We start from the raw sequence: 23,551 nt of genomic DNA, 5'->3' as shown, positions 1-23,551 counted from the left end.
ATATTCTTTATATATTTTGGATATTAGCCCATCATTTGCAAATATCTTCTCCCATTTAGTAGATTGCCTTTTTGTTTTGTTGATGGTTACTTTCACAAAAAGCAAAAGCTTTTTATTTTGGTCGTGTAGTCCCAATAGTTTAATTTCACTTTGGTTTCTCTTGCCTGAGAGGAGACATGTTTAGAAAAATGTTTTTATGGCTGATGTCAAAGAAATTACTGCCTATATTTTCTCCCAGAAGTTTTATGATTTCAGGTCTCATATTTAAGCTTTAATCCATTTTGAGTTAATGTTTGTGTGTGGTGTAAGAAAGTGGTCCGGTTTCATTATTTTGCATGTTGCTGTCCAGTTTTCCCAACACCATTTGTTGAAGAGATTTATTTTTCTCCTTTGTATATTCTTGCCTCCTTTGTTGTAGATTAATGGACCCTATATGCGTGGGTGTATTTCTGAGCTTTCTATTCTGTTCCATTGAACTATGTGTCTATTTTTGTGCCAACGCCATACTGTTTTACTACAGCTTTGTAGTATATCTTGAAATCTGGAATTATGATGCCTCCAGCTTTGTTCATCTTTCTCAAGGTTGCTTTGGCTATTTGGGGTCTTTTGTGGTTCCCTTCAGGTTTTAAGATGATTTGTTGTAGTTCTATGAAAAATGCTGGTGGTATTTTGATAGGGCTTCCATTAAATCTATAGATTGCTTCTGGTAGTGGAGACATTTTAACAATGTTGTTTCTTCCAGTCCATGAGCATGGAACATCTTTCTATTTGTACCATCTTCAATTTCTTTCATTAGAGTTTTATAGTTTTCAAAGTACAGGTCTTTTATCTCTTTGGTCAGGTGTATTCCTAAGTGTTTTATTATTTTTGGTACAGTTGTAAATAGGGTTGTTTTCTTAATTTCTCATTCTGCTTCTTCATTATTAGTGTAAAAAAATATAACAAATTTCTATGCATTGATTTTGTATCCTTTGACTTTACTGAATTCATTGATCAGTTCTAGCAGTTTTTTGGTTGACTCTTTAGGGTTTTCTCTATATTGTATTGTGTCATCTGCAAATAGTGAAAGTTTTGCTTCTTCCTTACCAATTTGGATGCCTTCTATTTCTTTTTGTTGCCCGATTGCTGAGGCTAGGACTTCAGTACTATATTGAATAACAGTGGTGAGAGCAGACATTCTCGTCTTCTTCCTGACCTTAGGAGAAAAGCTCTTCTCTGCTTTTCATCATTGAGGATATTAGTTGTGGGTTTTTCAAAAATGGCCTTCATTATGTTGAGGTATGCTCCCTCTAAACCTACTTTGTTAGAGAGTTTTTTATCATGAATGGATGTTGTACTTTGTCAGATGATTTTTCTGCATCTATTAAGATGATCATATGACTTTTAAAAAATGTTTATTTGGGGGCACCTGAATGGTTCAGTTGGTTGAGTGTCAGACTTTGGCTCAGGTCATGATCTTGCAGTTCGTGAGTTCAAGTCCCGCATCTGGCTCTGTTCTGTGCTGACAGCTCAGAGCCTGGAGCCTGCTTCAGATTCTGTGTCTCCCTCTCTCTCTGCCCCTCCCACTCACACTCTGTCTCTCTCTCTCTCTCTCTCAAAAATAAAGATTAAAAAAAAATTAAAAAAAATGTTTATTTGTTTTGAGAGAGAGAGTGTGAACAGGGGAGGGGCAGAGAGAGAGAGAGAGTGAGAGAGAGAATCCCAAGCAGGCCCTGTGCTGTGAGCACAGAGCCTGACATGGGGCTCGATCTCATGAACTGCCATATCAAGACCTGAGCCAAAATCAAGAGGCGGATGCTTAACCGACTAAGCCATTCAGGCGCCCCTGATCTCGTGATTTTTATCCTTTCTCTTGTGATCTGTCACGTTGATTGATATGCAAATATTGAACCACCATTGCATCCTGGGAATAAATCCCACTTGATTGTGGTGAATGATTTTTTAAATGTATCATTGATTTTTGAATTTTATTTTAAAGTTTTTAAAAATTTATTTAAATAAGTAATCTCCGCACCTCATGTGGGGCTCCAACTCACGACCCCGAGATCAAGAGTTGCATGCTCTTCCGACTGAGCCAGCCAGGTGCCCTGGTTTTTAAATTTTAGATAGGAAGTGTTTCCAACCCGTTTTCTTAAGGACAAAGCCCCAGAGCTCCTCAGTAGTTTGGAAATGTAAGATCATTTGACCTGTAGACAGAACTGTGATTCGAAGCAGAGAGGCCTGTGACTTGAGGGCATTAGAAGGGGGTCACTTTTACCTTCTCCATGAATTACTAATTAGTAAAACACGTCAGGTAGACTGTCAAATGGTTAACCACTTTTCCAGAATCCAGCCCCACCAAAAGGAGTGAATAGCTAGAATTTTTATGAATGAGATAATGTTTGTCCTGTGTCAACATTCCAGATACTTGAACTTGAAGTGCCTTTTGTTTTGTTTAGGATAATAGCTACCTGTGGCGAGCTCCTGCGGCAATGTGGGGACTTCGAGCAGCAGCTAGCAAACAGGTAGGTGAGGGCTGTGGGCGAGTCCCTGGGTTCTTGGGAAGAACCGGATAGAACGCACAGCACAGCAATGACAACATATGGTCAAATCTGGAAGCCACACAGCTCGAGGACTAACAAATACTGAGCACCTAAAAAGGGCAAGGCTCTGAGCTATTTGGCAGTGGTCACAAAGTTTTGGTTAGATATGGAAGTTTCAGCCCAAGTGAGGAAACAGTACATGTTGTCTCCAAATTGTAATTGGGCTGGATTCCCACTGCTTGTTTGTAAGTTAGTTATCGGGACTCACAATAAATTTCTCCATAGAAACAGCATTGTAGGTGGTGGTGAATTCACCTGGGGCAGCCCGTAGAATCGGGATTAATCCAGCCAGCCTTCCGGGTTCTGCAGAATTCTGTGGTGCCGGGGGTGGTGTGTGTTGAAGGAGGGTTTCCTTTCTCTCCCCTAACTCTGACCCCTTTCTCTATTCTGATACCTGCCAGGGTTTTCCATTGCCCTGCAGTGGCCCCTTTCAGATGAGTTTTCCCGAGACTCAGAGGGCTCCAGACTCCCAAATTTCCTTCCTTCTTTCTTCCAGCTAAATTTCCCATTCCCTTGGGACAGCTGATTTCTGTGTTTTCCAGGAGCTGGGGGAAGAAATCTATTTCGTACAGTTGTGTGAGGGCCTAGCAGCAGCCCCATCACCTCTTTCTGGGATAATTCTTTATTGTCCTAAAGCAATCCAGACAGGAAGGAATTTCTGGCAGTGGTCTATTGTGAAATGAAAGCTCCGGGGGGTGGGGGGGGGAGTGGTTGGTGTGGGGTGTACACAACAACACATCCACCCCGTGGGAAGTAGGGATGAGTTGCTGAAGAACAGGGTCAGTGCTCCAAGTCAGCTGTTTTTGGTTTTTTGTTTTTTGGTGTTTTTTTTTTTTGGCCACTTCTTCTCTTCTTTCATTTCTGAGCCCACAGACCGTCTTCAAGTCCCACAATCTCCCACAGTGGTTTTTGTTCTGGGCAGCTGTCTTATAGCTGGCTAGGATGTGCAACTGTTTATAATTCCCAAACAGCCCAGCACAGAAATTATGTGAGTTCCTGGAGTGAATAAAACCGGACACCCCAGGCATATAGTGGAGTGTGTAGATAATATAAATGCAGTAACCAATAACCCTCTGCACACACTCGTGCCGACATGCACACAGGCACATACTGTGGGGGAGCCTGTGGTGGAGGGCCAGTGGGTCAGGGTTTTCAGAGGCATCCTAGGAAGAGCTGAAAATGTCACATTTATGTATTTGAAAGAAAGGCATGTAGCTTATTTTATTAATTTCAGTAGTGATTATAGCCTGGCCCCAACTCATTGCAAAGATTAAAACAGTTCATAAGTATGCAAAATAAAAATGAAAACTCTACTCACGTGAAAAATCCTCTCTAGAAGAAACATTATTAACATCTCCCCCCACCCATAATTTACTGAGCTCTGACATTGAGGACTTTACATGAATTAAGTCATTAATCCTCCCAGTGGCCAAAGAGGTAGGTACTGTTCTTATCCCCATTTTTACAGACGAAGAGGCATGGAGTCTGGCACAGGTAGTAACTTAAGTAAAAATAAATGATCTGTGGAAATAGCTGTGTCTGAGGTCATGGAACCACGACACGAGGCCATGATTGGAACCTGGACGTCAGCTGAGCCGTCCAGAGTGTGTCACCCCCACACTGTCTTTCTCACAAGTTAGCGTCTCTCCTTGGACGTGGATTTCTCTGCATGTGTAAAGCAGACATCTTTCCATATCAGGACACATAGGTTTTCCTTAATCTTTTAATGAAAGTGAATATTACATTCTAGAAGGAAAAGAAAAATCTGGTTAGGAAGCTGAATGGGGACATGGTAGATAAAGGATGAGCCTCTCTCTCCACCTGCATTTTGCAGCCCAGAGAAGCTGAAAGGCTGGCCTGAGCTTTGGCGTGAGATGAGAACAGACTGGGTGTATCCAAGGGAGCCTCTTTGAGAGGCGATATCATTCTGAAAGCACTGAGCCTGGAAAGGGAAAAGAGTGACAGTCATCATCTGTGTTCCCATCAGGGAGGCCACGTGTGGCAGCTGCCTATAAAACTTATCTGCCTGTCAGTCTCCCCTGGGGAGCCCAGACTCCACTTGGCCCAAGGGCCACTCCTCTCCCCACCAGCCCCTGGGTGGCAGAGTCAGTAGCTGGAAACACTCCAGATGGCTTCAGCGACAAGAGTGACATTGGCTCTTGGGCTCTTAAGATCACCTCGCAGAAAGGGATCATTTTGTGATTTATGGGCTGAGTGCCACTAGAAGGCTTTTTCTTGCACTGGGCAAGTTGGGTGAGATGCCAGGGAGATTGCTACGGCCCGTCTGCATGTTCGCAGCACCCACCACTTAACTTTTGGCCCAGTGGTGTTTTCACTGGGATGAGGTCTCAGTTCAGTGGGAAATCAGGTTTGGGGGATCCGTTGTAAATTTACAGGTTTCCATGGCTTGTGAAGAAGTGGCTAACAACTTTTTGTGAAAGGAAATGAATTGAAGAAGCAGATGGAAGTGTAACGTTAGTCTCTCCCTCCTTTGTGCATATTGACTGCATTCTCCTGCCACATTGATGGAGGTTGGACTCCCTGGTTAATCTCTGAGCTACTTGAGGTCGAGGACTGTTTAATTATCTGACATTCCCAAGACCTGCTTATAGCTCATTCCAATGATGAGAAGACATTTCTTTATGAGTGAAGAAATCCAGTGGTTTCAGTAAGATTTCGTTCATAGCACTAGCAAACACACGTCCTAGGAAGTCGGAGTCTGATGATTAGATCATCTAATGGTGTCTGTCTGGATGAAGAGGAGGCTGGGGAGGAAAAGATACCATTCATTCCTTGGGGTTGGAGCTATATTTATTCCTCTTTTTTTTTTTTTTTTTTTTTTTTAAGGTTTGGTTCTTATTGTAGAGCACACTATAGTGACATTTTAAACTGTGATCTTTAATACTTAAAACATTCCTGACGTATCTGGTTTTCTTCAGTTTCCCCCAGCCGACAGTGGAGACACGTATGGCTGTGACCCTGCCAAGGGGAACTGATTTCCCAGAAGGCAGCTCTCGACTTCCTGCTTGCCAAACCCAGCATCCCCTGCCATGGGCCAGGCCCTGTGCTCAGTGCTAGGAATTCGGTGTGTGTGGGGGGGAGGAACCCCCCATTTTTTCCCCACAGATAGTGAAGACTTGGAAGTAAGGGTGGCAGGAATAGGCCACAGTTTGGCAGACAAAAGAGCCAGCCAAAATAACCTGTAGTTTAAGCAAGAGGGAAAACTGTAACTTTTTAGTGGCAGAGGCAGGTAGCTGCTTTTGTCAACAGCGGTTCCTGAAGAAGGGCCTGTCCCCACCGTTTGTTTGCAAGTACACGCATTCCTTGATAGGCTCACTGGACTTGTTTTTTAATTTTTAATTAAAAAAATATTTATTTCTAAGAGAGTATGTGCATGCACAGGGATGGGATGGGGCAGAGAGAGAGAGAGAGAGAGAGAGAGAGAGAATCCCAAGCAGGCTCCATTCTGTCAGTGTAGAGCCTGATGCTGGGCTTGAACCCACAAACCGTGAGATCATAACCTGAGCTGAAATCAAGAGTCGGAGTCTTAACCAAGTCACCCAAGCGCCCCTGGACTTTTTTTTTTTTTTTTTTAAAGTGCGTGCACCTAAAAGCTGCCAGGTCCGCAGCAATTCCTTTCATGAGAAATTATGGTGAAGGAGGGGTTAGGGAGTTAGCCACACTCGGGACGTAATACAGTGTCTCTCCTCCTGGTGGCATATGTTCACGTAGTGCTGTGCAATTCCGGACGTATAGACCAGATGGTAGAGCTGGGCTCGGGGGAAACAGGAGGATTTGCAGCATCCATCAGGGAAGGCCGCCCTTGGTGGAGACAGAAGATGGAGATTCAAGCCCTAAAGATTGGCTGTCCTTGAGAACCTCCCCCAGGCATTGTTCCTTCTCAGAGCAATTGGAAAGCGCCTGCTTCTCTCAGTAGATCTCTGTGTGGCACCTAAGCCACGAAAGTAAACCATACAGGACGGTTGAAGACAAACGCCACTCCGGCCCGGCTGTGTGATAGCGAGTCCTGTGGCTGGAGGTGTGCTTCGACGTGCTGCCACCACTGTCCTGGGACCGACTCTCCCGCCCCTGTCTGGTGCTGCTGTGGCCAAGGTGCCCTCCAGCAGCCTGTGGCTTTGTTCCACACAGTGATGGTCACAGAGCGAGAAAGGGCTGCACAGAACATGTATAGTGTTCCAGACCGTAGTCAACCGAGCACTGCTCCGTGTAGGCTGTATGTCACATTAGGAAGGTGGCATATTCTGGTGGTCTGAGTGTTAAATAGGAAATGAAAACACCTGGTGTCTCATGCATCTGACCTGCGGCTCACGCCTCAGCGGTGAAAGATGTCTTCCTTTCCTTATAAAATGGACCCGAAATCAATCTGCCTCAAAAGCATATCCTAGGATTTTAGTAAGGAGCAAGCTGAATGCCCCAAGGAGGAAGTTCCCCACAAATAGCTCAGGGCATAATGGTCATCGCTTTCATTTCAGGATCTTGTCCACAGCTGGCAGGTATCTCTCGGACTCCTACAGCCCTCGGAACCTGGCCGGCTTTCAGGACAGCATCTTGACAGACAGGAAGAGCTCTACCAGGAACCCATGGCAAGAATATAATTACCTCCAGAAAGATAACCCTGCTGAATATGCCAGTTTAATGGAAATACTTTATACCCTCAAGGTATGAGACCAGACGGATGGCATTCTTGCACATGGAAGCTTTTCTCTCGTCACCCCTTCCCTGATCCAGGCTTTCTGGCTCTGTGGGGTGGCTGTGGTCTGCAGCGTGCCCCACTGCCACTTCTCTGTCTCACTCACATCACGTTTTCAGGAGCTAATAAACAAAACCGGGTCAGAACCAGTGGATACATAGGTGTAGGAGGTGGATAAGTGGAGCTTTATTACTGACGAAAGGCGGGCGGGAGAGCGTGGCTTCAGACGTGTGTCCAGATGGGCTTGCCGTAGTCAGACTTGCGTGGGGATGGGTGGGGCAGGTAGCCCCTGGCTCCAGTCTGGGGACAGTCCCCTGTTAATGGCAGAGAGGGGACCAGAGTGTGTACTCCCTGCTGGTGGGCAGGAGCCACAGAGGAGGCCCCCAGCCCTTCCATGGGGGAAGTCGAGCCTCTTCCCCAGGGGAGGGACGAGGGGTGGAGAAAAGCCAGAGGAAGCCTCCAGAGCAAGTGCGTCCTCATGGGAGCAGGAGGACCCGGGGGGACGTGTTCCCTCCGAGCTGTCCTTTAGCTTAAGCTCTTACTTGATCTACCACAGTGCTGCCCTTGACTCTGAGCTTTGGGCCCCTTGGGGTCCAGGGACAGAAGAACTTCCCAATAAATGGAATGAGCCACACAGCAACTTTTGACTGGCCCCAGGATCCTAGGAGGGCTGCAACATCCCTTCCAGAACCATCTCCCCATCCCCTGGTCGGGTTCGAATAGACACTGCTGTTCTCATGGCACCAAATGCAACCTCAGAGTGTCCTACCAGGCCTTGAGCTCTGGGGGCGACTGCACAGTGACCCTCTGGACATGTCTGAGGCTTCCTTGTTGCCCTCACACGGTCTCAGATTTGCACTTAGGCACACCAACTGGCTGCATCTGAGCTTGACAAACACTTCTTAAAACACTTGTCCAGGCTCATTCATCCATGCTTCCGTGATTAGGTGAAAGCAGTTCTGTTTATCTTTATTGCTGATCTGATTTAGTTTGTTGTAATCGGTTCACTTATAATAGCAAAACCAGGGTTACATTTTCCATCTCTGTATTTTCTCAGGCGGTTTGGAATTCCCTGGGACTCGTATAGGTTGTGCGCGCTTTGCTGTATAGTCAGGTGTAACTGAGTTGACCTCGCTGGGAATCAGGCTTCTGTGTCCCAGTCTTGTCTATACCTGACACTTATCGTTTTCTCCTTCTTCCTCTATCCCCGAGGAACAGCCACAGGTTAATTTTTCCTACACTTGCAGTCCATCAGCTTGTGTGAGCTCAGAAGAATCAGAATTACCTGGAAAAGTGAATTTAAAACAGTGCTTCCTGGGCCCACACCCCTGCTGGACTCCGATTCAGTAGCCCTGAGGTGGAGCCTGTGCAGCTGTAATCCAGCATGTTCCAAAGCAGGTGCCAGGGCACAACCAGGCTTGGGAACACTACTGTATAGACCTGCCCCCTCACTGTTTTCCTCTCAGTGGCTTTTCAAAAATGTCAAACTAGCTAAAACCTTGGTTACAGCCAGGCCCTAATAGCCTTTTGTGTTTTCTTGTCTTAGGAAAAAGGGTCAAGTAACCACAACCTACTGTCTGCATCTCGCATGGCCCTGACTCGACTTAACCAGCAGGCCCACCAGCTGGCTTTCGATTCCGTTTTCCTGCGCATCAAACAGCAGCTGCTTCTTGTTTCCAAGATGGACGTGAGTTTCCCACTGACTGCAGACACCCCCCTGGGCACTGCCTCCTTCCCAAGCATTTTTTAGTGTGGGCACCGCCTCCTCCCACTCCCCAGGAGCTTTAGGAGGAACCGCTCTAACTCTCCTGGCTGAAAGGCCCACCTTACAGACTCACTGTTCCCTTGCAACTTACTGCTTAGCAAGAATTTCTTATCTTAATTGGAGTCACCGAGATGCTTTCTTTCTAGACTGCTTCTTGGGATTATTATTACTGCTTGATTAACTTGCGCCATTTGGATCAGCATAGCTGTACCCTGGCAGGGAGAAGTGAGGGAGATCCTGTGCCCCTGGATAGGCAGGGGCAGGTCACAGACGCTCTTCATCCCCTGAGATTGCGTCCTTTCCAGGAGCATTGTTTCTGGAACTCCACCCAGGAGAGCGCCTCCCCAGATCTGATCTGGTGATTTTGACGGAGTTTGAAGGACTCTGATCTTTTCTATCCTTGATGCCTTTTCTTTGTGGCTGTTCCCAGAGTGCCTCCCTTCCCTGGCTTCTGTTCTACTTGTTCTGACTCCCTTCAAGGGACTACCCATCAGTCACAGCTTCTCCACTGGTTCTGAGTTCCTCGGGCCCCGTGTCATCACTGCCATCTGGATTTCTAGGACAACCCCTTTGCCAGCCTTTCTCAATGACGGTTCCAGGCTCTCTGGATTCACCTTTGTTTTGTTTGGTTTGTTTTGTTTTTAGAGATAGTGTTTTGAGAAAGATCCAGTTATGGACCTTTAATAACCAAGAGATCTTTTAGGAAGTGGAAAGAACTGGGAGGGCACGATTACAGGTTCCTTACTTCCTGCCACCCTCCAGAAAGCCTACGAGGCCAGGGCTCAAGAGCTGCTCACTTCACCGTATGACCTGGGTCAAGTCTCTGGGTCTCAGATCCCCCATCCATGAAACAAGGGGTTGGACCACATGCTTTCAAAGTTCTGAAATTCCATGATTTTCATTCTTTATGATTTTTTCCGTGAAAAATGCCGTGGGACCCACCCTGGTCAGATTCTGTGTTTCTGTCGTGGGTGGGGGAGGGTGAAACTGGAGGAGAGGTGCTCCTGTCACAGCGCGGTGGAAGTGATGTCTGTGACTTGGGCCTGCCGTGCAGATACGTGAGGATCTGTATTATGATAGAATTTAGCCCAGCAGCTGCCACAGAGTACATGCTTAATAAGTGCTGGCTTTCTTCTCTGCGATTCTCATTTTTTAAGTAAGAATGACAGTTTTTTAGAAGTAAAAATGGCACATACTCATTTTCAGAAATTCAGGTGGTACAGGAACGTACAATGAAAAAAGCAATAAATCCCTCAAAATCCCACAGTGTAGAAATCATTGGGAATGTGTGGTGTTCAACCCAGACAGACACCTCTTCCTGCCCCAAGTTGGAGGCTGGCCGGGCACCAGTGGATAGATAGATGGATCCACAGAGGGGACGCACTGTCCTGCACGTGCTGTTCTTTAAAGCCAAAATGTATACAACATAACGTTCATTTGAACGTGACTAGAAAAGGAAGATAAACTAAGTGAAACCAGAGGAATCGTGGAGCCTGAGATAATAGGTTCTTCCCCACAAAAGATATCAGTACCCAGAAGATCTTTCCAACGTTGCTGAAAAAAGATTACGAAAACCATCAAGAGGCTGGGGTCCTTGTTTTGGGTTAGTCATGTTTGCATCTCAGGTAGCTGCTAATACCAGCTGAGCTGCTCTGAAAGAGGAGGGGATTAGCATTCTTCATCCTTCCCATCCCCCTCCCCAACCTCCAGATCTGGCTGCTTTTATTATCTTTCTTCGCTTTTCTTTTTTTTTTAATTAAAAAAAGGTCATTGTCTCACTCAGGTCATTGTATCGCAGTTCATGGGTTCAAATCCCACGTCGGGCCCTGTGCTGACAGCTCAGAGCCTGGAGCCTGTTTCGGATTCTGTGTCTCCCTCTCTTTCTGCCCCGACCCTGCTTACACTCTCTCTCCCTCTCTTGAAAATAAACATTAAAAAAAATTTTTTTAATAAAAAAAATGTTTATTTGTTTATTTTGGGGGGGGGTGGGCAGAAAGAGAGGGAGAGAGAGAGAATCCCAAGCAGGGTTAGCACTGTCAGCGTAGAGCCAGATGTGGGCTTGAACTCACCAACCGTGAGATCATGACCTGAGCCAAAACCAAGAGTCAGATGCTTAACTGACTGAGCCACGCAGGTGCCTTTTTTTTTTTTTTTTTTAAATAATCTCTACACCCAGCGTGGGGCTTGAGCTCACAACCCTGAGATCAAGAGTTGCATGCTCCACCAACTGAGCCAGCCAGGTGCCCCTATTTTTATTAAGAGCTTAGAATCTTTTTTTTTTTTGAACTTCATACAGTAATTTTATTGTTGGTAATAATGGTATAGCTATTTTGAAACTATTTCATGTGTACTGTAGGATAAAACAAGCAATTCATGTTAATGTTAAGAACCAGGATCTTTTTTTTTTTTTTACCTCTTTTTTATTCCAGTGCAATTAACATACAGTGTTACGTAAGTGTCAGGTATACAGTATAGTGATTCAACAATTCTGTACTTGACTCAGCACTCAGCACGGTAAGTGTGCTCTTGATCCCCTTACCTAGGTCACTCATGCCCCCACCCCAAATCCTAAAATCTTGACCCTCTGTTCTGGAAGCTCCCTTCTTTCCGCTGCTCTTTTACCCCCACTTCTGTACTCCACAGCCCCCACTACAGTTGGGCTCCTGGTTGCCTGAATCTCACCTCCTCACTCAGGCCTCACCGCCACAGCCCCCCAGGGCGCTGGGAACTGAAATTAGGAGGAACTGCTCTCTGAGAGTTGCCAGCGGGGAAAGCACACAACACAAAGGCAAACACTTGGGCCTTAAGGATTTGAAAATTAAACCCTGGTCATTCAGTGTTTGTTTTTAATGTTTGCCAGTAAATTGTATTACCCTTTTACATTTCAAGAATATAAACCAACACTGTATTCCATTTCCAAATAGGCTGTTGACGTTTGCCCACATTATCTGGTGACAGATGGATAGAAAAAGCCTGTTTGAAGGAAATTTTAAATAAATTTTGAACAATTAAAAAATAACCAACACCATTTCCCTGTCGCCCTAACTTGCTAAGTGCCTCCCTAGTTCGATCCACACCCACCCTTCTTGCAAACCACGTTGCACTCCGGCTCTTCTCCCCTCTCCCCTCTGCCCTCTGCCTGTCCACTCTCCTCCCACCTCCCCACGGAGCCTTCTGGAGCCTTCTGGGGCCTCCAGCCTGCAGTGTGAGTCCCCTGGATGCACTTGGGGGATGCTGCCCTTTCCCTGCAGCTCAGCCCTCGTGCCATCCCCCCTCCCAGCCCACTGCCTCCCTGGCCTTCCTGTCTCTGCCCTCTTGCCTCTGCTCTTTGCCAGTGACCTCACCACTGTGTTGCATTGTTCCTTCTTTTTAAAGATGTCTCCTGTCTGTTCCTGTAGCCACTGCCCTCGATGGGCTTCTCCTCCTCTCCCAGCTGTTCCTTGAGCTTTTTATCTGCCTCCCCACCCTCAGTCCTCCTGAGGAGCTGCATTAATCTTCACAAAGCACCACTCTGACTTTGTCCCCCCACTCAGGACCCTTCCCTGGCTCCCCAGACCCAGTGTAAGAGTCGGTTTAAAAAAACATTTTATTGAGGAGGTGTTCACACATATGCAAGAATGGGGAGAGGAGTCTACTGAACCCCACGTCCTCATCACCCTGCTCCAGCATGGTCATCTCCTGGCCATCTGTCTCATACCCCTTCTCTAAAGGGGGGCAACTCTAAAAATAATCACAGTGCCATAATCACCCCTAAGTCAGAAATGATTCCTTGATATCAGTAATCAGTGTTCAAATTTTCAATTGTCATAAAGGTCATAATTTCACTGTTTGAATCAGGACCCAGGTTCATTGTGCACATCGGGATTGCTCGATGTGTCTTTTATGAACTATAGGCCATCCTTCCGGACCTTCCCTCCCTCTCCTCCTCTCTCCTCTCCTCTCTCCTCTCTTCTCCCCTCCTCTCCTCTCCTCTCCTCTCCTCCTCTCCTCTCCTCCCCTCCCCTCCCCTCCCCTCCCCTCCCCTCCCCTCCCCTCCCTCCTCCCTCCTCCCTCCTCCCTCCTCCCTCCCCTCCCCTCCCCTCCCTCCCCTCCCCTCCCTCCTCCCTCCTCCCTCCTCCCTCCTCTCTCCTCTCTCCCCTCCCCTCTCTCCCCTCCCCTCTCTCCCCTCTCCCCTCTCCTCTCTCCTCTCTCCCCTCCCCTCTCTCCCCTCTCCTCTCCGTCTCGCAACTTATTTGTTGAAAATAAAGCCCTTTCTTAGCCCACAGTTCAGGGCTATGCTTTCTCTTCCAGTCTTCCGTCTGTGCACCTCAGGCATTCCACCCCCCCTATGATCAGCCGGAGCCCTTGCTTCCCAGAGCTCTTACTGTATCAAACCTTGCATCTGCCCCTGAGAACTCCCAAGTGGAAGCCTGGGTGCCTGGGGGTTTATAGCGTGGGAGCATATCAGGGGGTCTTGGTTTCTCAAGGAGCTTCTGGAGAGCGAGGACCAAGTCTTACACTTCTTTGTCTCCTCTCTGCCAAGTGGGGCACAAGGCTCTGTGCATCATGGGCACTCGGTACATGTGGGTGATCAGAGTGTGTCTTCTCAATGGGGTGGGAGTTAACTGAAGAAAAGCAGGCTATTTTGAAACAGAAGAGGATTCTCAAGCAAGAACAAGGAGCTTAGAAAACTAGGGGCGGGGGTGGGGAGGAAAAAGAACTGGTCTCAAGCAAAGAAAATCAGAACTGAGCCGGTGCTAGGGGACGTGGGGAGGGCGGCTGAGGCTGAGCCTGGGCTGGGAGCCCAGGGGTGGACGTGGTCGTTACATTCCCGGAACGCTGCTTAAAGGATCAAGCAACCAGATCGGGCATCAGGTGGCTGTGGAGAGCAACTCCACCGTGACCTGGGAGCCACTCCAGGAGCGCAGCCAGAGAGGGCCTTGTTTTCCAGGCTGGCTTTGGGGTGACTCAGGCTGGAATGAAGAAACTAGATTTCTGTATGAAGGCGTGCCAAGTTCTGTATGAACAATGTAACCACGTACGTGCTGGCAGTGTGCCTGACTCTAGAGAGAATGCTGGGGAGGCTCACTTGGTGATACTGGAGATGTACTCACTTGAAATGTCAAGAGGAAGAGCATCTCCCCAGATGACAGAGGAGTCACAAAGAGGACAGAAGGGCAGTTGGTGGGGTTTGGAGATTCTTTCAATCCCTGAGAAATAAGTCCAGAAGACAGCTAGAAATAAAAGCGGTTATGTAGTGTCAGGAAGTGTGGTTTGAATATTCCTGCAGCCGGAAAGGGCTTCCCAAGATAGGGATTTACATGTGATCCTCTGTGGAGGATCTGGGGCTGAAGACCCCGGGGTTAGAGAGGCCACCTGCACCCAGCAGCTCTTAGCCTGTAGTGCCCACCGAGTAGAGAAACTCAGACCTCAGGATACACAGCTCTTCACAATCTGAGTGGGATCAACAACTGGGATCCGTTCCCACCAAACAGGTCTGTTGACAAGATAGGAGCTCCTGTTTTATGGATCTATAGGCATGCAGAGGGGGGTGGGGAGAGGGAGAGAGAAAGGATGATTTTCTCTGTGGCAGGTTTCAAGGTGATGATTTAAATTTTAACATTTATTTTTATTTTTTTTTAATGTTTATTTTTGAGCGAGAGAGAGAGAGAGAGGCAGAGAGAAAGGGAGATGCAGAATCTGAAGCAGGCTCCGGTCTCTAAGCTTTCAGCATAGAATCTAATGCAGGGCTCAGACCCACAAGCCACGAGATCATGACCTGAGCTGAAGCTGAACGCTTAACCAACTGAGCCACTCAGGCACCCATGCTTATTTATTCTTGAGAGAGAGAAAGAGAGAGAGAGAGCGAGAGAGTGAGAGAGCGCACGCGAGAGTGGGAGGGGCAGAGAGAGAGGGAGATACAGAATCGGAAGCAGGCTCCAGGCTCTGAGCTGTCAGCACAGAGCCTGATGCGGGGCTCGAACCCACAAACCGTGAGATCATGACCTGAGCTGAGGTCAGAAGCTCAACCGACTGAGCCACCCAGGCGCCCCTCAAGGTGATGATTTAAAGAGAAGTCCCTGATCTGTAAAATAGTGACGATTTCCAAGGCCATCTTGGAGCAAAGACACCTATAGGAATGGTGCATTCTTCAAGTATTTTCTGGCATGTGGTGCTTTTCTGTGGCACCTGGCTTCTGTGACCTTGACCGCTTTCTGTCTTCCCTCCCCTAGAGCTGGAACACAGCAGGCATTGGCGAGACCCTGACCGACGATCTGCCCACCTTCAGCCTCACCCCTCTCGAGTACATCAGCAATGTAAGAGCTCCGTGCGCTTTTCTCCAGGGGCAGTCATAGCATTGCAGACCGTGCCTTGTCTTTTGATTCTGGCCTCCTGGGAAAGTGGTCATTACCGCATCGGTGCTGTCTGGACCTATGCTTCCTATGGATGGAGTAGTTTCCATCCATATCCAGGACTTTATTTTTTTTTTTAATTTTTAAAAAATGTTTATTTAGTTTTGAGAGAGAGAGAGAGAGAGAACGAGCATGATCAGGGGAGGGGCAGAGAGAGAGAGGGAGACATAGAATCTGAAGCAGGCTCCAGGCTCCGAGCTGTCAGCACAGAGCCCGACATGGGGCTTGAACCCACAAGTCATGAGATCATGACCTGAGCCGAAGTCGGGCGCTTAACCGACTGAGCCACCCAGGTGCCCCCATATCCAGGACTTTAAGGAAAGGCGGCTGATTTCCTTATTAAATCAACTGACGAAAAACAAGCTGATTTCAAAAATGTAACATGTTCTTACACCTCCCGATGTGAGGCATGACCAGTACCTAAGGGCATCACAGTGTGAGTACACGTAGGAAATTCTGACTTGGGAGGACAGGAAGCAGGTGGCCAGATTCTTCTCTGGACTTTTCAGAGGAACAGTATGTATATAGTTCTGAATTCAAATTCAGCAAACATTTTAGTGAGCACCTATTCCACACCTATTACGTGTGGAATACTTTCATGTGGAATTTCACAGCAGGAAATAAATCTCTTAAGAATTGTATTTATAGAGGTTTAATATTAGAAAAAGAACAGAATAGACCCTACAGGGGAGTGGGGCAGTTCAGGGTCCTTTCCTCCTCCATTCACCCCTGGGAATTGACAGTCACCAAGACATCTGCACGTGGCCTTTCTTTTCCTTCCTTGCTGAAGTCTAGCTCTGTTGCTCTTGGAGGTCGGTGTGCATGACAAATACTGGGTAGAGGTAATATAGTCCAGCTCTGAGAGACATCTGGGATTCTCCAGGGTGATTCTGGGATAAGCAGTCTCTGCCTAATGCTGTCACTTTAGAACCCGCTGCTGTGCCAGTTATGACTCTATTGTAAGAGATGCAAAGGGATTTTAAAAGTGACCCTTGTATGGTTAGAAATGTCTGGTGATCCCACCAGCAGTACTGAGGAATATGGCATTGTTTTCTCTGTCGGTTGGGAGGGTGTCCAGTTCAAAGTGGCAGTCACTTTCCTCCCGTTTTCCAGGCCATTACCTGATAACCTTTACTGATGAAACTATTCAGATGTGGGCTGCTTTTCACAACAATGGCAATAACCTTATTTTTAGAATTGAGCCAGTATGCATTACAATCTAAATTGATTCCGGAAATGATGTTGCTGGAAGGGACTTGAGAGATTATTGAATGATCTTAAGGAATCATTCCTGAGGAAACTGAGACATGGAGGAGTAAGGGAGGGCCCTTTTCCACCTGGCGTGACCCCCCTGAGTTACAGATTGTACCTGGGGGCTGGTGACCTGCACTCAGGAAATGAACAGTCATCGAACCCACACTGTGTGCAAGCTCAGTGCTAGGCTTTTATCAATGCCATGAGTTAGCGCGCCGTCTAGGCAGAATTTTATCTTGACGACAGTGTGAGCTGGTTGGCAGTAATGTTTCACAGGCCAGCAGCAAGGCTGTGGGGAGTGAGAGAGGGGCAGGGAAACCATTTATCCAGTGGCCACTCTGTTAGGACGCCAGGAGCTTTATGCATGTATCACAACATTAATTTCACCCTTGGCACGGCCCTTTGGAGTAAGTATGAGGTCATCGTCATGTCAGAGATGAGGACACCAGGAAGGTCACACGGTGGTAGAGCCAGAACTCAAGCCCAAGTCCATCTGACCACAAAGCTAGCTCTTCATTTTTCCTGAGTCACTGAGCTTACCCAAACAGGATATCAAGGAGTATTTATTGCGTATGTGAGAACGGTAGGAAAATATCCTCAGGTGCGATGGTAGGCATCCCTGTCTGCACTGATTTCCAAAAGATGAATGTCGACAGAACTCCCGAGGGAGACCTGGAGTCATGGGAACTGTCCAGGGACCACAGCAGTCCCCACCATCTAAGCCAACTCGTTGAAGTTTAAGATACCAGGTTATCGAAATTTGGCACCTAAGTGACACTTTGCCTCCTTGGTGAATGCCCTCTCCCACACAACAGCCGCACGAACATGATATAGGGCAAAATAGGAGAAAATGCTTTGAAAAATGAAAAACACCGTAGATGTGAGGTATAGTGATCCTGACGCTTCATTTCAAGTACAGCTGGGTGTGTGGATTTAGCCAGAAGGTCATGGCTACAGGTGAGAAGTATACCAAACACAGGAGCACTCCCCGGACTCTGCACATAGTCAGTATTCAGGAAGTACCTGCCACATGGAATCAGAATGGAGAAATCCCATAGCATCCTTTTCTTCCTCCAGCCTTGTAGGAAAATGATGAATTCGTTGCCATTTGCAAGCTGAAAGGCATGGTGATGGTTGTTATTAGTGAGGAAAGTGGCCCACTTGTCTAGTTTGAAATTTTTTATTTTTTTTACATTTATTTATTTTTTGATAGAGACAGAGCACAAGTGAGGGAGGGGCAGAGAGAGAGGGAGACACAGAATCCGAAGCAGGCTCCAGGCTCTGAGCTGTCAGCACAGAGCCCAACGCGGGGCTCGAACTCACGGACCGCGAGATCATGACCTGAGCCGAAGTCGGACGCTTAACCGACTGAGCCACCCAGGCGCCCCCCCACTTGTCTAGTTTGAATGAGAGACTGTACTAAGTAAATGAAAGGAAAAAAGGCTGACTTCGTTTATTTTACCATTTGTGTACCTCTTTAAAGGGAGAGCAAACTACTCTGTTTTGTTAGCATGATGGACCATAGGATGTTTAGACTTACTATAGCCAGCCCACATTCAGTATTTGGAAATGTGTGGAATCTCCCTCTGGGCTGGGAGATTTTGGGGGTCTGCCACCGTGTCGGTGTGTGTGAGGCCAGGAGGGGGAAATCTTACTTGGATAATCCTTGGACTTTCATTTTGCAGAATCAGTATCAACTGTAAATTTAAATGTATGGGATAAATATAGAACCCCCCAAAAAGCAACAACAGGCTCAAAGCCATTTAAGAAACAAACAATATGTTGTCATAACCTGAAATCAACCTCATTTGTGAAACAAAAGCATATATTGACCTTAAAACCAAAACAGGCATGAGTTTTAATAGAAACTGGTGTCTGAAGTCTCTACCCATGATGACTGCCATGTGCGTCTGACAAACACAGGACAAACACTGTATTATTTGTGGGCTCATCCCAAATGTCTGGTAATCCGGTCTTTTACGAGCCCCCACCAGCCAAGAAGGTGGTGTTGATCTTTATTTTCTAGAGTTTGTATTATCCAAACAACAGTTTTCCCTCCAGGTTAATTCATAAGTAGCTTTTTTCCCCCAACAAAATTCCTTTCTTCTCTTAGTTAGAACATTTCTAAAAAAGAGACCCACAGCCAAGTCCAGGAGACAGGATTTGAACTCTTGCTTGGCCATGCACTTGCTGACCTTAGCACCTTACTGGTTTGGGATCTATGAATAGTAATAATAACTTATTATTGCTTGTCGGTATCTATTACCTCATTTGAGGTAGAGATTGCATTGAATGCATTCCAAAAATAGTGAGGCCATTAGTGTCAGGATGAATCTGTGATATACATGCAAGTTCCCATTGATTTTTTTAAGGTGCTGTCGTAGCAGTCAGTATTACTGCACACTGGAAAGATCAGGGGCTGCCCCAGGCCTAATGGTTTTGTCTGCACTCTAAATGCCTGCACGCGAATGTACTGCAGAAATAATTACCTGTGTTAGTGTGGGCTGAAAGTGCTTTCTTCTGTTTCAGATTGGGCAGTATATCATGTCCCTCCCCCTGAATCTCGAGCCTTTTGTGACTCAGGAGGACTCTGCCTTGGAACTGGCGCTGCATGCTGGGAAGCTGCCCTTTCCTCCTGAGCAAGGTGAGAAGGGCCCGCCAGAAAGTGAGGAGGGGGCTCGCTGTAGCTGCCAGCCTCCCCCTACCCGCACACGCCCCTCTCCAGACTCCCTGGGAGAGAGTTGTTGAGAGTCTAAAGTAGGGACAGGAAAGATGGGGTCCACCTGATGTACCCCCCTGAGGAACTTCTGCAGGACAGAGTAGATTAGGGACAGGGCGTCCTGAATGCCTCACCATGTGCCAGGTGTCCCTGGAGAGGGGCTCCTCCAGTGCCCCTCAGCCGGGGAGGCAGTGGCACGAGGGTCCGGGGTCCGGGTCACACGTACTCACTGGAGGTGGAAGCAAGCTCTGCAAGGGTCCCACCCGGTGAATGCAAGCCCCTTCTCTCTGGGAACAGTGGCACCCAGAACGGTTTTGCTCGTGAGAACAAACATAAACCCTTCACCATAGAGGTGATGTTCCTGTCCAGATGCCTCTGGCCACAGCTTGTTCCCAACCCCCCAGGGTTCCTAGATCTCTAAACCGACAAGGTAAAATGACAATGAATTAAAACTTTTCCTTTTTCTCATGATCTGGGCCTGGCGAGGTTGAACAGGGACCGTATACTTTCTGATCAACAATCATCTTATCCTAACATTGGATATTATAGGCCTCCTTCATAAGGTTGGACAAACAGAAAAATCACGTGATATAGGAAAGATTCAGCAGCTTAAGAAGGTATCACAGTGAGAATAAAATCACATCTGGTTCTGGGGCGGAAGCCCTAGATTTCACGTTCTTGTCCTTGTGCTTGTTTATGTTCATCCTGTCTTGGTTTTTAACTTTCTAGTTTGTGCTTGTTGTATAGATGCTAGATATCAAACAAGGTCATGGGTTTGAAAGAATAAATCATGACGTCCCATCATCGAACATGATGGTGTTTCCGTTTCCCCACACGCCCTCTGGACGCCACTGTCTGCACAGATGATATCTGACATGCAGCTTTATGTTCTGTATTATTATTATATTATTGTTATTGGTGGTGGTGGTGGTGGTGGTGGAAGCACTTTGCTTACCTTCTCCTAAATGTACTATTTTTCAGTGCTTGTCCCCATACTTTTTTGTTTGTTTTAATGTTGTTCTCCTTCCTCCCCTTCTTCCCATTTCTGCTATCAGGTGGCCACCTTCCTCCCACCCCCCAGCTCAGGCTTGTGTTGCCAGCATGGCTGCTCCGTCCTCCCCCTTACCCCGCCCCAGCCTGACTGGCTCTCCTGACGTGGGCTTGTCACATCGCAATCTTGCTGGGATCCTGCAGCCATTGCCTGTTTCCTCCGACATGGGGTCCACGTGGTTCTCAGGGAGCCCTCTGTGACCTAGCTCTGGTCCCCCAGCACTGCCCCCTGCTGCACCCCCCTCCATATCCCTTCTCCCTCCCCATAAGTGGTGTGACACCAAGAGTCACTGTGTGCATAGCACCAAGTGTGTGGCACACACACTCGACCCGTGCCAAGGCCTCTGGTGATTCCCGTAGCAGCCCCGGAACAGTAAGACTGTTGTCCCCTCCATTTTACAGCAGACGACGAGCATCTCTGAGAGGTTGGGCGGCACCCAGCTCATCAGTGGCTGGTGGCCTTGGCCCAGGTCTCAGTCCTGACGTGCCGCCTGTTCCCTGTTGGCTGTGACCACTCTCCCGCCTTCTCAGCTGGTGTGGGGCTGCCCTCCCTCCAGGCCTTCATGGCTATGCCCAGTCCCCTGCCTTTGGGAACACAGAGATCACTCTCCCTCCCCTGACTGTTTCTTCTTCTGAATCCTCTTCTCACTCAAGTCGATACCAGTTGACCTAAGTTGTGATTGTTTTCGGTTCCCTGCATTCCACGCCGAGACCATAGCTCCCTGGCGTGTTTGTGCATACAACACGTGCTGTGGGCCTGGTCACTCGGAAGGTAAAAGCTGTTGGCAACGGGATTGTCCTGAGCAGGACCTTCTGGTGACCTTTTCTCCCTCCTAGGGGATGAGCTTCCTGAGCTGGACAACATAGCTGATAACTGGCTGGGCTCCATTGCCAGAGCCACCATGCAGACCTACTGTGACGTGATCCTGCAGATCCCTGAGCTGACCCCGCACTCCACCAAGCAGCTGGTCACCGACATCGGTGAGTTCCCCCCCGCCCCCAGGATGGGTGATGGGAGGGACAGCTGGGGCCCAAGGCATCTGTCGACTCCAGCTCTCCCCTTGACTTCACCTCTGGGCTTGGCTGTGGAGCATGTTACAAATGCAGATTCTCTAGACCTGGCCCCCAGGGATTCTAGCCTTGTAAGTCTGGGTTGAAGGCTGGACGTCAGTATTTGGAAAAACATCCTGGGGGATCCTGATGGGCTGCCGAGGCTGAGCGCTGTTAAGGGGAGCTTCAGTGAGGTGACTCGAAGTAAGTGATACAGACGTGTGTTGTGCTGCCTTGTCTCCTGCTGCTGCATTTGTATAATCACCCAAACCAATGTTGTCACCACGCACCAGGCATGCTGGGCACCGAGCCGAGCCCTCATACCCACATCCGGTGCCATGTTCACGTTCAGAGCTCCCCTGTAAGGTTGGCATGTGACGGAGGTCTCCCCTTCCATTGTGCTGAATAACGAGGCCACCTACCTCGAGGCCGTGATACCTGCCTGCCCCCTGGGTTAGAGGGGCATGTGTCCACCTGCTCCCACCGGCACCCATCCCTACAGGATGCCATGCTCTGAGGCTGGGGTGCTGCAGGCAGGTGGAGGGAAATCTCCCCACTCTCTTGGTATCATTCCATTGACCTGTCTGCTCTTCACCTGAGGCAGCTCTCGGAGTGGTGGGGAGAGGGTGGTAAGAGCCTCGAAGATCATCAGCTCCGTGGGGACCTAGAAGAGCTTTGACCTGGATGGACCACAGGGCCAAGCCGCAGAAGAGATAGAAGTGAGGCGCCTTCCTCCAGGTCCCAGAGCCACTAGTGACAGAGCCAGGCCCGGAATCCAGGTGTCCTGGTTTCATTCCACCGTCAGCTCTCAGCGGTTACAGAGGAACGGCCAGCCCTTCTCCACGTCACTGGGCACAGTGTTCAGGGAAGACAGATGAGGAGACTCAGGGGCTCATAGGTGGTCCCTGTTAGTACAGACAGAAGCACTGAGGACGGAACGTGCCGGAACTAGTGAGATGTGGGCATTGCCCCTGTTATTTCTCTCTCTCTGTTCGTGTCCCCCTGAATCCTGTTCCCCATTCAGCAGTGATGGAGCGTCTGTTACGTGCCAGCTGCAGGGTGTGGAGCTTTCGGCCATCCCTGGGTTTACTGAGATCACACAGTGAGGAGTGTGGTGAGGAGCCAGGAAGGCAGGGCTGGTGTGTGAAGCTGCCAGGCGGTGGCACCACGGGTAGCACCACAGGGGAGGGCTGTGGCCACCTTAAAGATAAATTAAGCATCAAAACAAAACCCAGACTCACTCTGCTGGTCAAACAGAAGTGTCATGGGAGACCGTGGGCTGCCACTCTGATGCAGCTCCTAGCTCCCAGTAGAGTGGAGCTCAGTTACGGATAAACTTGTGCGGCGACAGGTACCTGGCCAATCGCTGGCGCCCTTCCTGGGAAGCAGCCCATCCTGGGCTGGACATGAGCCAGCCAGCCAGGCAGGGCAGGGCAGGAAGCCTCCAGAAGACACCAGGGAAGATGCAGGTCGCGCCTGGAGCTGCGGTCCCGTCAGCGAGAAGACATGAGCCCCGCCATTGACGGAAAGTCGGCAGGGGTCTGCGGAGGAACCAGAGAACGCCGTAGGCAGCTTTCCTCAGGTCCGGGTTGTGCCTGCCCAGGAAGGAGGAAGTCGGGGCAGCACTCGGTTACCAGCCGCGACACATGCTTCCGTGGCGACACATGCTTTGTCCCATTTCGTCCTCTCTGACTACATGCCATCGACGGAAAGAAGCAGAGACTCAGTGAGAAAGGACTTCGCTGAGCTCAGCCCGAACTTGGAAACCAGTTTTCTCCTTCCCCGCTCTGCCAGTGTTGGTTAGAGTCATGGGGCTGCTTTTTAGGAGGACAGAGTCGTTGAACCATCTCCTGGAGATTCTCACTGCTGTGGTCTGGGTGGGCGCAGGAATGTATCCTCAGCTGGTGCCCCAGGGGGTTAGCGCGGGAACTGCAGTGCACTTAGGCACCGACCTTGACTTCGTGGTGGGGATTCTGCTCACAGAAGCCCTTGTGTCCCCTGACTCCTTGGGTTCTCCATGTGGTCGGT

General features: G+C 48.5%; 1 protein-coding gene across 1 annotated transcript in view; it reads left to right on the top strand.

The window, feature by feature from the left end:
- COG7 (component of oligomeric golgi complex 7) overlaps positions 1-23,551 on the top strand; it is an 85,203-nt gene that overhangs the window by 59,002 nt on the left and 2,650 nt on the right. The window contains exons 11-16 of the mRNA XM_030300738.1: positions 2,439-2,504; positions 7,076-7,262; positions 8,840-8,980; positions 15,271-15,354; positions 19,234-19,348; positions 21,311-21,454. Of these exons, the coding sequence (XP_030156598.1) occupies positions 2,439-2,504; positions 7,076-7,262; positions 8,840-8,980; positions 15,271-15,354; positions 19,234-19,348; positions 21,311-21,454 (737 nt within the window). The remainder of the gene's footprint in view (positions 1-2,438; positions 2,505-7,075; positions 7,263-8,839; positions 8,981-15,270; positions 15,355-19,233; positions 19,349-21,310; positions 21,455-23,551) is intronic.

This window comes from Lynx canadensis, chromosome E3 (assembly GCF_007474595.2).
Source record: "Lynx canadensis isolate LIC74 chromosome E3, mLynCan4.pri.v2, whole genome shotgun sequence".
NCBI classification, from domain to species: domain Eukaryota; kingdom Metazoa; phylum Chordata; class Mammalia; order Carnivora; family Felidae; genus Lynx; species Lynx canadensis.
This window is presented reverse-complemented; position numbering and strand designations above follow the sequence as displayed.